Genomic DNA, 12,677 nt, shown 5'->3' with positions numbered 1-12,677 from the left:
TGTTCTGCATGTATTCTGCAGTCCTTTCTTCATGTCTGTAAGTTGTGCGAGTTCACCATCAGTAAACCTCCACCATAGCTTCAATGTCATTTTCGTCTCCCTTTGCTTCCTTATTTCTGTTCCATCATGAGTTATGAATTCACAACAGATTGGACTTTGGTGGTGTGTATGCACTGCTTATATTATTACATGGATTTGCCTAAGAAACTTTTGTATGAAATTTCACATACATAATGTGTTTACTGGTCTCTCAGAATGACAATTTTTCTTTGGAATCTCTGTGTGGAAACTGAGGGACATGCAAAAATGACAGATCCTGTGTTGTTTACAATCCACCTTCTGAGAAGGTGGAATGATTTCCGTTTAGAAATATTCTTAGGCTCATGGAAAATGAGGTACTTCAAACCGGGTGCATTTTAAGCAAAATCTTAAATACTATCTAACAAGCATATAACAAAGCAGGAAGTTTGATGTTACAGTCCAGTTCTTAGCACTGGACTCAGGCTGCTTTTTGTGCTTTTCTGCTATTATGCTATTTCAGTTTGGAATATGAAAATTCTTAGTAACCTAATTTTATGTCTGAAGTCATAATGTTATGCTTTTCAAGTTCCCATAGCTGTGTATTGTGAATTTTCAGAAAGATCTGTCAGGGTAGATTCATAAGTGGCCTTTTGAATGCCCTAATGTCAGCCTCCCTGTTTATTGAAGGAGATAAACAGTTCAGAGTTTCTAACTTCAGTTACTCAGAATTATCCATTAACGGTGGGTTTTCCTTAAAATTGACTTAAAATGAAAACATCAGCTATAAATTGAGCTGCTGGGAAAATAAATGATTTTGTATTTGCTTACATACTTTTTAGCCCTAAAAAAGCGGGAAGAAAATACAGAATGAATACATGAGTTCTAAGAAGTTATTTTCTGTGTTTATTACAATCAAAAGGAGGAGGAGGAGGGAAACGGGAGGATTAGCAGAAGCACTCATACACGGCATTTCAGAATTACACAGTACCTGACCATCCAGAGCCCAGTAACACCTGCCACAGGAAACTGCACAAGTAAAACAGATCTTAGAAAATTGAGACATGTACTAAATAGGCCCTGTGGTTCTCAGTACTGTTGTGATCTGGTGCTGTGATGTCTGATTCATCACATAGGTTTCTTAGATCTATTTTTTCTTTATGCATTTTCGAATAAGCCTGGTGTTGTTCACGATTTATATGCAAAGGGCATCATTCAGGGATGAGAAGTAATTGTGATAATACAAACAGAGTGATGAAAACATGGGAGAAGTAAAGCTTTAGAGAGTGGGAGTTTTTTAGTATAAATCATACAGACTGATTAAATGTAACGAGACAGTTCTGGTATTTGCAGCTATAGAATGCTGTGTTCTTTAGCTGAAATCATATAGAAGACATTATGGGATGATTAGCAGATCTATAAAGGGCACTTATATACCCGATTAGTCAGAATAGTATTCTTCCATATTGGTCAGCCATTAAATTTTCAGCATTTTTGTGCAAGGAAGGTACCATCATATTTTAAACATATGTGTAGATTAAATGCAAACCTTGGCAAATATCTTTTGTCTCTTTCTTTTCAATTACATTCCTTCTTGGTTTAGGATATTTGTCTAAAGCAAAGGATATCTATAAAAACATCTTAGAATCCTGTTTGGATAATATCTGGAGGCAGCTGAAGGTTGTACAGTACAGCAGCCAGAAAAAGCATGAAATCAGTCCCAGAATAACCGAACTTCAGCGTCAAATGTTAAATTGGATGCAAAGTTATGGAGAGGAACGCAGTGCTAAGGTTAGCAATGTAAATGACCTCTCTACACAAATGAAACTGATTAAAATATATTAACTGTTATAAAACCATCTTTCAATGAGAGTTGATTTATGGAAGGAAGTCTTATACATTTTACCTTTCCAATTCACGGTATCTGCTAAGTAAGGATAGCATAAAGTTTAAGACCTCTATCAGAAGCAGTGCAGATTTGTGTTTCACCAGATCTCCCCTTGCTGCAAGAGTGAAATAACATGCATGGAAGTTTTCATATTGGATGGGCTTCATTTTATTGCAGGTGGTTTTGTTCCTCTGGTAAATACATGTATTACATCACTTACTGAAAATTGCGTTATAACTTTTTATTTGACAGCTCCAATCTTCTTCTGGTGCAGACAGTCACATCACAAGTAAGAATGGGGTACTTGTACAGTGATGTTCAGAGCACAGGTACCCTGCAGTGTATGGATATTGTTATCCACAGCCTCTGCTTGACCCCTGTATCAGGCCAGTCTCCTGGGATTGTATTTACATGAGCCAAATATCTATATGGCACAGTTATTGCATTGAGGATGGAGTTGTGCAAAAAGTTCAAGTTATCCAGAGATATTTTTTTTTCTAAATGTGAATATTTTGGGTGATACCATGCAGGGTATACCCTCTTTTAGTTTGAAACCATGACTCCTTGTCCTATCACTCCACTCCCTGACAAAGAGTCCCTCCCTATCTTTCCTGTCGGTCCCCTTTAGGTAATGAAAGGCCACAATAAGGTGGCTTAAGAGAGCCTTCTCTTCTCCAGACTGAAACAACATCAGATCTCTCCTCTTTTCTTCACGGGAGAGGTGCTCCAGCCCTCTGATCGTCTTCGTGGCCCTCCTCTGGACCCTCTCAAACAGACCCACAACCTTCTTGTGCTGGGGGCCCCAGAGCTGAATGTGGTGCTCTATGTAGGGTCTCACAAGGGCAGAGCAGAAGGGGACAATCCCCTCCCTCACCCTGCTGGCCATGCTTCTTTTAATGTAGCCCAGGACACAATTGCCTTTCTGAGCTGCAAGCCTGCGCTGCTGGCTTGTGCTCAGTTTTTCATCCACCAACACCACCAAGTCCTTCTCCGCAGGGCTGCCCTCATCCATTCATCTCCCCACCTGTTTTTGTCATTGGGATTGCCCCTCACACAGGTGCATTCCAAAGGGGTGTGCAATAAGCTGTTGCAATGGAATGTAAAGTGGAAATGAAACAACCAAAACATCAACAACATTGATTGTCTCGATGCCTGTCTTTCAGTGTTCCCTCTAAGCTGATTTCAGCATCATTTTCTTGTTCGTAATAGTAACGCACTTTGCTTTCTGGTAGTAGGATTACGCTGTACTAGGAGACGTTTCACAACTTTTTCATCTTAGTGTCAGCTCAGTGACGATTTTGACTTTCTTCTGAACTCCTCTAGATGTGATTTTTAAATATAACTCTCCCGAGTGTTGACTTGCTTGCTTGACTTCAACTTGAGGTTGTGCATATGGACCTGTGAAATTTAAGGGTATATATGATTTTATTCACAATTATAAGATGCATACATTAATGCATACGTTATTCACTGACATTCAGTGTCAGTCAAACAGAATAGGAGGAGTATTCCAGCTTTAATGAGAAATGAAAGCTCTATTACATAAACCATTTCCTCCTCTGTCACATGACATCAGCGTCAGTTAATACGATGTGAAATATGATAATTGGTTATTCTTTTATTAAAGAAAATTATTATTGATACAGGATTATAATACAAAATTTTCTTTGTAAGCAAGAAGTTGGTAACAAAATAGAAGAAACTAATTTGAAATGAGCTTCTGATCTGTTTGTTTCATTTTGTTTCGTGTCCATATAGGATATCACTAACATTGTCATGTAGCTCACAACAAGATGTGATGTTATTGGGTGGTGTAGGAAAAAAAAAAAACAAAAGAACAGGCCATCATTTTAAAATGTAGCTGTCCAAAAACTGCTTCAAAACGGGCCAGTGTGTTGTCAGGTGACTGCACCAACATGTGGAAACAGATGTCTACTTAAAGCTTGTCAGGCAGACTGATATCTTTTCTGACAAGATCTATCACAGTGTCAACATTTACATATGTAATTACCTTGTGCCTTTAGGTCTTAGAGTCGGATGTGCCATGTGTCTTCTTAAAAGTCTTATCTTGTGTATACCGTGAAAAGTGCCTATAAAATGACATTCTCATTTAGAGATGATGCTACGTGAAGCTCAAAGTCTTGTATGTGTGTACACGTTCTTCTTTAAATACTTTGATTGTGTAACACAAGTTCAGTCTGTATCATTTGAAATAGTGGACAAAGTAAAGCACCTTTTCCAGTAGTGATTTTTTAAAAAATATGGCAGTTTGGTAGATTGTAATCCTTATCAGTGTTTTCATCCTCAGCAGTATTTAATGAGTCTCACACATAAGGTATCTTTGGCAGGAAGACTTCAATACACTCTGTTTTCAGTCTGAAAAATCTTTCTAACTAGTTCAGCAGTACATCCAGTGCCTCCCAGTACATCACCACCTTGCAGGCTGAATTCTAAATATCTTCAGTTTAAGTCCATAAGATGTGACAGTATGTAGTCCTCTAATGTGACAGTAATAATCTGTCTAGTGCAACAGTAATATTGTGGCATAATGTCTTTAAATAATATCTTTAAATAGCATTTCTACTTTGAATTACAAGTTGATGGTTGAGATTTCTACTAGAAGAGCTTGGTTTGTAAAACTGAATTATGGTCTTCTGTAGGATAATTTCTCCAACTCTTCTAATAATAATGCATGTACACTCATCATTCTGGAAAATTCTGAGGTTTCCATCTGTTTCACCTGCCTAGTCAATCTCATGGGTTATGTGCAAAGGAGAAAGGAAGATGTATGTAGGCAGAAAGCACATTTTTACAGTACCAGAACTACTTTTATTTGTCTTCTTCCAGATACTAATCATAACAAGAATGGACTCTGAGAGAGAAAAAGCTGCTCTCGTTCACACTTTATCTAGAGTAGAAGGTAAATAGTTATCATAATCTATTTTTGAAAGAAAAAAAGGCTGTTGCTCTGTGCTTAATTACTTTTCTTTTTGTGTGCCTTGTTTTTTTTATGTCTCCTTTTTTCTCCTCATCAGGGACCTTTCTATATACTTTTCTCACTGTTTTCTGTTTCCAAACTCTTCTGTAAACCTTTTTTTTCTTTCTTGTCATTGTATTTTCCCCGATTAAGTGTTCTCTTGTGATGTTTTTTGTTGCAAGAGAATGAGAGCTCCTCTGTCAAGTCAAAGATTTGTTTAACAGAACACAAAGGAGATGTGGGCACCCCATTGCCTAATAATAATTGTATCAATTGTCTCAGTCAAATTGTCTCTGTTTTTATCTGATCGAGGGACAGAAGTTTTCCTCCTTGCATGTCTCTTAAGAGTAGTTTAAGGACAATTTACAAGTCTTAGCTAAGCTCCCTAATGTAAAACTTCAAATGAGTATTTAGGTGATTCCCTTTCACCACCTTTTTGCTGCCTTGTTTGTTAATTTGTTAAATATATGGGCATAAGCTGTAGCAAACTATTACAGTCAAGAAAAAAGTATTTGTTTTCTATTTCCAAGCCCCCCTGATACAAGTAGCACTGTCATTATTTTACCCATGAGTAATTTTTGTACGAGCTCTTTCAACATCAGAGATTCAACTGGTAAAACAAATCTGTTTCAGGAAGATTGTTATTTGAGCCTGTACTTATGTTTAGGGCAAGCCACTGATTCCTTTCATATTGCTTTTTAAAACTCACTTTTGTAATTCCTTCTTGCTTGAACCTTATCAACAGTGTCATGTATTGTATTGTTCTTTTGCCTTTCAAAATAAAGTTAAGTTTCCTGTGCTCTTAAAAGAAGAAAGCCTATCTTTTATAATGTTTTGAAAGGGAGGAGGCATGTTCACGATGCTTTTACTAATTATAATGATATTTAATGGAAAGTATTTGATTTGTTTTAACATGTTAAAGCTTGGTTGCAAACACAAGTCAATCCAGCTAGGTAAACTTTTCAAGAGAAGCATTTATGTTATACAAATATCCATTTTTAGCTACATCTTCCAGTCATATCTGCAAGATTTGAAGCATACAGAATGCATAAAGGAGTTTAAAAGCTAAATGGACAAAAAAATGTTGCCTTTTATACTAGCTCTTAATTTTTCATTTGAAAGTAATCAGAAATAATACTTCAGTTATGAGACAGAATCTAGTTCACATTACTTCTGCCTTCAGTTCAAAAATGGAAGCCTCCAAATGATTATATTTACCACTGCAATACAAACCGAAATTATGTAGGACTTAATGAAGACAGACAATGTAATACAAAAATGTTAATAGCCTGTGTTGTTCCACTTTACTGCTTTGCTTACTGCTGTGCATACCAGCAGAAGCTCATTTATTTGATTAAGGCTTTAACTCTTTCTATGCAGGTTTAAAAGCTGTCGATTTGAATTACAAGAAAAAAGGAACCTTCCTAGGTTGTAAAGATGTAGTAAGCAAGTAAGTTAAATTCTGGATGTTTAAGAGCGTAGCCTGAACTCCCTACTCAGGACTAGCTTTAGTGAAACCTTTGTTCGTTTTTACGGAAGTATCCTGTCAGGGTAAAAAAATTCAGAATATGGATCTACAGCTTCATTCTGAGAGGAGAGAAGTTTGCCAAAACTCTAGTAAAATGCTTAGTTGTAAGACTCAGAGGAATTTCCCCTGCAATTGCTAACGAGTGTTTTAGGAAAATCTCTTCAGTGGGTGGAAAAAAAAAAGCATAATGTTCAAATATGACAAATTATGAAGTTGGAAAATATAAATAATTTAGGCAAGTAATTGGAGGGGGGTGTAGTCTTTAATTTTAAAATGAATTTTTGAAAATTTACAGTTTTTAAATTCAGGAAGGGTAAGATCTTTTTGTAAACAAACTTTAACCAACCATAATTCTTCAAAGTAAAAATGTGTTTATTTTGTTCTGAGTGTAGTTCTACCTGAACAAATTTTTAATATTTGTCGTTGTTGTGTTTTCTTAAGCCTCAGTAGATATTCCTGTGTTATTGTACAAAATCAGCAAATTGGAGCTGACTTCCCTTGGACTCACTTCTCATTAGTGATAGAATATGATTATTCTGAAAATTCTTGCTGGAAAAATCGGTGTGAAAATCTAAATATTACTTACATGACTTTTAAAACCACCCTCCCTGAAACAAGACAAATGGGTAAGCACTCTCCGGACTTATAGTAAACAATTGGGCTGGCATATTAAAGGAAAGCATTTTCAGTTCTCAGAAATACTGCATTCAGGTGTTTGTGGAAGAGAACAAGTCATAAGTTATGAAGAGTAAAGCTAAGCAAATAGTGCTGGTTTATCTGTACAGAAGGTTAGGAAGGTGTTTGTCTTAGGATGTGAGCTTAGTTTTGGTCAGGATGTGGTAGTAAATGTTGATCTCTTATAAAAGACTTCTGCCAAGTTTACGAGTTGTTTACTGTTGATACAAGCTGTATCCACCCTTCCTCATCCTAAGGGAATGTTGCTGTAGATCTAAAAGAATATAAGCTACAGATTAATTTGAAAGGGATTCAGAAGAGTTTAATTTTTGAGAAAGAAGAAAAAGCATATAATGGAAGTATTTTAATGGGGATGAATAAAAGCAGCATTTTTAAAAGATACATCCATTTAAATAATGAAACGTTTTTTTTTTTAGTTATGAAACTATTTTCTTATGTATGCGAACTGTTTCAGGAAATCACTGTGGTTCCCTTCTTCTGGAAGTACAGATTCCCTATGTGTTTCTCACAACTGAAGGTCTTCTTAATATGCCTGATTTTCTTCAGCTGTTGGAATCCAAGTGAGTGAAAATGACTTATTTACTAATGACTAATTACTTTCAGTTTTCCAGGATATATATAATCTACATAGCTATAAAGCATATACTACTGCAGTTAGTGAATTAGCACTGCAAGAGACAAAAAGGTAACTTTTCTGCTGAAGCCCATGCCTTAATTCTGTATATTCACACAGATGTCAACCAGAGCAAAATTGGCTGATTTGTTAATTTTAATGATGAGCTGGAACTTTTGATCAAAACAACTTTTTAAGTTGTCTGCTTTTCCCTGAAAGTCATGCTGTTATCCCAAAACATTTTTTGCTTCTCTACTTCTTTGTGCTTTAAAGAGTTTGTATTTAATTCTCCATAAAAACTGCATTGGGATTTTGTGGGGAGCTAAGTACCAGAGCTATAAAAAAAGTAAAACGTTCATTTTCTGATGTATCACAGTTTTTGGAACAAATTAAGTTTTAAAAAAGTATTTGTAAAAATTAAGACTTAATATTCGCTAAATCTTGAGTAACCTGTGCAAAAATTTGCATGCATTGTTCTCTTGGACATAATTTTCTTGTGTTTTGCTTTTCTCATAAAAAGTACCTATTAAAAGTATCTTCTATCGTGAGGGGGAAAAAAAAAAGAAGGAAGAAAGAAATAAGAGACATAGCAGTGTCAACTCTTAAACCAAGTGCCAGAGATACAGATGATTTCACCTTGCTGCTGAAGAGTCTTGCCAGTTTGGATCCTAGAGTCAGCTGTGAAGGCATTTTAGAGCTCTAATTGCAGTTCAACAGGCAAAGAATAATAAAATAAAATGTTTGATATTTAAAATTTGAATATTCAATGTGACACACGCTTTTTGACATACACTGACCTATTCAAATTCACTGTTCAGCCTGACCATAAGCTAAATAGTAAGAGCTGCTATTCAGTATTTCCCCACTAGATCTTCTTAGCACCAGTGAAGTAATTAAACAGAATTAAACAAAGATCTATGTAGTTTCAGAGATGCTTACAGGTCACTTCTTTTGTTGTTGTTCGTGACTGAATACACTGTCCATACAAGTCTCTAGGAGACTTACTGCTGGCAGATTCAAGTTTAGGTCCCTTGTGTTTCCCAGGGATGAGACCAAGTAGTGTGGCTATTGTTCTCAACTTCTCCCTTAGTCAGCCAAGACTCTTCTAAAGCTCTAAGCATGTGATACTAATTCAGTGAGTCTCTCCAAGCACAGCTGATGAAAGGATGCTGTGCTGCTGGCAGTTTCACTTAGAAAAAAATAGGATAATTCAAATGGCAGTCAGGGATCTTTCATTTAGTGTGCTTTCCCTGTGCTGCACAATTGTGGAAGAAAGAAAAGAAAAGCGATATACACTTAACTACTCCAAAAGAAGATAAGGAGATTTTAATTGTTATTCCAGAAACTTCAATGTAAGTATATTTGCTTGTTTTTTTTTTTTTTATCTTAGTTTCTGTATTATATAGTTCTTGACAAATTCAAGGTCTTTGTATTAAGGTCGTATTCCATGCAGTTAACAATGCAATTGAATTAATCTAGTAGTATTTCAATATGTCACTGCTACATTTATTCTTTGAATGTGTCTCAAAGTTAACTTGAGCATATCAAAAAGGTCATGGTATGTAAAAAAAAAAAAACACATAATTATAAAAAATTGTACTAATAAATTTATGTTATTCATTTCCTTTAAGAAAATCTCATTATTTTACTTAACCAAGATTTAACAACAGATTTTGACTTACTCAGTTACAGCATTACCTTTGTTGAAAGAAGCTGCAGTCACTCCTTAAGGCTATTTGGAGACACAGATCGATACGTTGTGTTGACAATAGATGAATGCACTGCTATCTTTTTGCAGGTACAAAAGGAAACTAATATGTCCAAATTCTTTAATGTGCTATATTGCTTCTAGGCCATGTCTGCACCTTTCTCAAATATACTTTATTCCTCTTAATCATATCAAATTCATGCATTGTCTCATGACACAAGTTACTTCCCATTTCATTAACTCCAAAATTCTGTGTGTGCCAGTCTGACTGGTTTAAAATGTTCCCGTCTGTACCTACGTTTTTTCTTTATTTATTTTTTTTTCTACAGAAGTGTCACACTACACCTCAGATTGGATTGTACTAGATAGGGTTAAAAGATACATAGTTCATAATAAGGTTGTATACAGGAATATTGTAACAACCAATTAAATATATCTGTGTGACTTTATCCTCCTACCACATTGCATGTTAATTTCTCCCATTTCGAATAGTTATCTGAATTAGTCTAATTTGCTCTACTTTTTATAAAAAAAGAAATAGTTTAGATGACAGCACAGTAAGTACATCAATTCTATTACATAGAAAGACAGGTGACTTTACAGGTAGAAGAACTGTTAGTGATAAAGAATAAAATAATCAAAATGGACTCCAAGCACAATACAGATAGACATTCCTACATGCTACTACTGCAAATGCTTCTGTAACTAGCAATGCTGTACCATATAAATTAAGTGCAGGTATAATATGATTTATATAGGTCACGTAAGTATCTCAGTGGTTTATGACAGTATTTTGCAAGTTTTGTATTTGCAGCTTTGTTAAAACTCCCAAAAATCTTAGAACACCCTAAAAAATTAGTAGTAGTGTCTCCTTTTTACAGGAGGGAAATAAGGCATGAAGCAGTGAATCAGCTTTTCAAACACAAAATGAAAGCTGGGAATATAACCTAGTTTTTTTGACTGACAGATATGTCATTGATACTTATATTATTTACCTGTAACCATGTTTGATTTCACTTCTGCATAATATAGCAATGCATACTAAAAGCTTGTGACAGCCATGGTAGTGTGTTCGTTTATGTTTTACTTTTATATTAATTTTATGGTAGAATATGGATGAATTAAATTACGAGAAATCCTGTGACAATATAATATTGAAGCTGACGGCGTTATCACTCCAATATACATGCTGCTGGGTTGTTTTCTATTCCAGAGAAAGACTGAGTTTAGAGTAAGTTAATACATTATTTTGCTATCTTGGTATCTTTAAAAGAAAGTTATCATTAAAGAAAGGTGAATACTAGAACAAGCTAGCAATCTTTGTTTTTGAATTAGTCTGTGGGGACACCCTTCTCTTAAGAGAATATGAATATTTTAAGTTTGTATTTCTAATGTGCTTTAGTTGCTTTGTTACAGTGTTGTCATGCTCTCTAGTAAAAAGCTCAGTAGAGGCCCTAAAAAAGTCAGCAAAGATGGTTCTTCATATGTTGTTTTTAGTCCTACACAAGAGGTAAAGAAATTGAAGAAATGTTTGTAATAAAATAAGAGATTTTGATGCAGGTAATGCTAACATGAAGCCTTATTTTAATAAATATTTAAAATCAATAGGTCCAAAAATTTCACAGGATTAAGGATATTTGAATACTGGAACTATTCTTTTTAAGTGTTTGAAGTAAATTAATACCTATAAGTACATCACTTCCAACAGGGAGACATTCTTCAGATGTACTTCCAATCCATCAGTAGCTTTTTTGCTCTGGAAGTGCTACTTTTATCAATATAGTTCATCAGCAGTCCTTCATTAACTATTGTGAGACTTTTTCTTTGAGCACGTGGTAAATTTTCCTTGCATCACCTTTCCTCTCTGTATGATTTTTCTCTGGTGACTGACCCTGGTTCAGTTCTTTGCTTCAGGCCAGGCTTTCTTTTCTGTAAGCTGACTCTGTTTTTTATCTTACAACGCATCCTTCAGTACTCAGTCACTTAATATGTCCTAGTTATCTTTTCACAGATAATGTTCAAGGAACTGTACTCTGAATTCCAGGAAATGAGACATTTATTAACACAGCAAACAAATATTTTGCAGCTATTACATGTGCATATTAAATATTAATGGTCCAATTAACTGTTTTTACAGGTACAGTTTCAGGGGAGATACTCTACTTAACCTGGTAATAATTTATGCCACTCTGATTGAATTAACACAGAAGTCAGAAGACTTTGAAGTGAAGGTATTTTTTCTGGTAGCAACTCCTCTATTTTAATTTTCACTGTGTGATATTTCCAAAGTGTTTAGCAAAGTATGCATTCTACATCAAAAGCATGAAATAATTCAATATTAAGAAAATAATATAGAGGAGTTTATTTCAGTACTCCTGAAGTCAGTGAAAAAAACACTCTGATTGACTCCAATAAAAGCTGAATCACATTCAAATAGAATCTGGATAGTATTTTTACTGCTAGGAGTGAAGAAGTAAAGTTGTAACTTTAATTTTATGAATATTTAGAATGTTTATTAGTCCTGTTTATGCCTTAATTTGAAGTTTCAGATTAATGTTTTTATTAATGTAGTAGAAAAGAAAGCTTTCATTTATACTGCTGTGTCAGCTTTCTTGCCTCTTTTCTCTATTATGTGACAATATCAATTACCTTTTTTTTTCTTTATGGATCAAAAAATGAAGTATCTGGAATAATTCACATTTTTTAAAAATGTGGCAAAAGTTTCATGTCATACCAAGTTGTTGTCTGTAACCTGATTCTTTTGCACGAAATAACATCGTCTTTGATAATTTTTTAGAATGTGTTTGCATATTAATGTTAGTTTCAAAATTATCTGGTTAAATGAAAGTTCAAGGGAAGACAAAACTTCTTTCAATCCATGTACAGTAATACAGAATACAGTTCATTTGAAAATTAGATACACCTTCAAAAGGTTGTATACCCCTATCTTCTTAAACTATTTTAAGCATCTCAAAATTACCTGTTTTATTAGGAACTTGTACCCATAAATGTAATAACGTATAATATACTTACAGAGGTAACTAAAGAAGTAATAGAGACCTAGAGAAGTAACTAAATCTCACTTACATAGGATTTGTAAGTGTAGTTTGGAACCGGGTTTGTGGTCAGAGGTTGAACTTCCACCATATGATGAGCATGGATCAGGTTTCATTACTCCACATTACATTACATTACATTATTAGCTATTGTGCTGAGGATCACCTTTAAACTTTCCCATTTGCTAACTGT

At 34.8% G+C, this 12,677-nt stretch overlaps 1 protein-coding gene across 2 annotated transcripts in view; it reads left to right on the top strand.

Moving 5' to 3' along the window:
- The window catches only part of SHOC1 (shortage in chiasmata 1), a 48,417-nt gene that overhangs the window by 28,744 nt on the left and 6,996 nt on the right, over positions 1 to 12,677 (top strand). For both annotated transcript variants that reach the window (XR_013943321.1, XM_080573320.1), the window contains 8 exons: positions 1,622 to 1,809; positions 4,754 to 4,826; positions 6,264 to 6,333; positions 6,853 to 7,037; positions 7,562 to 7,667; positions 9,407 to 9,518; positions 10,538 to 10,659; positions 11,566 to 11,659. Coding sequence is in view for 1 of the 2 variants with exons in the window: in XM_080573320.1 (XP_080429446.1) it covers positions 1,622 to 1,809; positions 4,754 to 4,826; positions 6,264 to 6,333; positions 6,853 to 7,037; positions 7,562 to 7,667; positions 9,407 to 9,518; positions 10,538 to 10,659; positions 11,566 to 11,659 (950 nt within the window). In the remaining variant the exon portion in view is untranslated. The remainder of the gene's footprint in view (positions 1 to 1,621; positions 1,810 to 4,753; positions 4,827 to 6,263; positions 6,334 to 6,852; positions 7,038 to 7,561; positions 7,668 to 9,406; positions 9,519 to 10,537; positions 10,660 to 11,565; positions 11,660 to 12,677) is intronic.

Source organism: Anser brachyrhynchus, assembly GCF_964034855.1.
Source record: "Anser brachyrhynchus genome assembly, chromosome: Z".
In the NCBI taxonomy this organism is placed as follows: Eukaryota; Metazoa; Chordata; class Aves; order Anseriformes; family Anatidae; genus Anser; species Anser brachyrhynchus.
The sequence above is the reverse complement of the archived record's forward strand: the minus strand, read 5'-3'. Positions and strand labels throughout refer to the sequence as shown.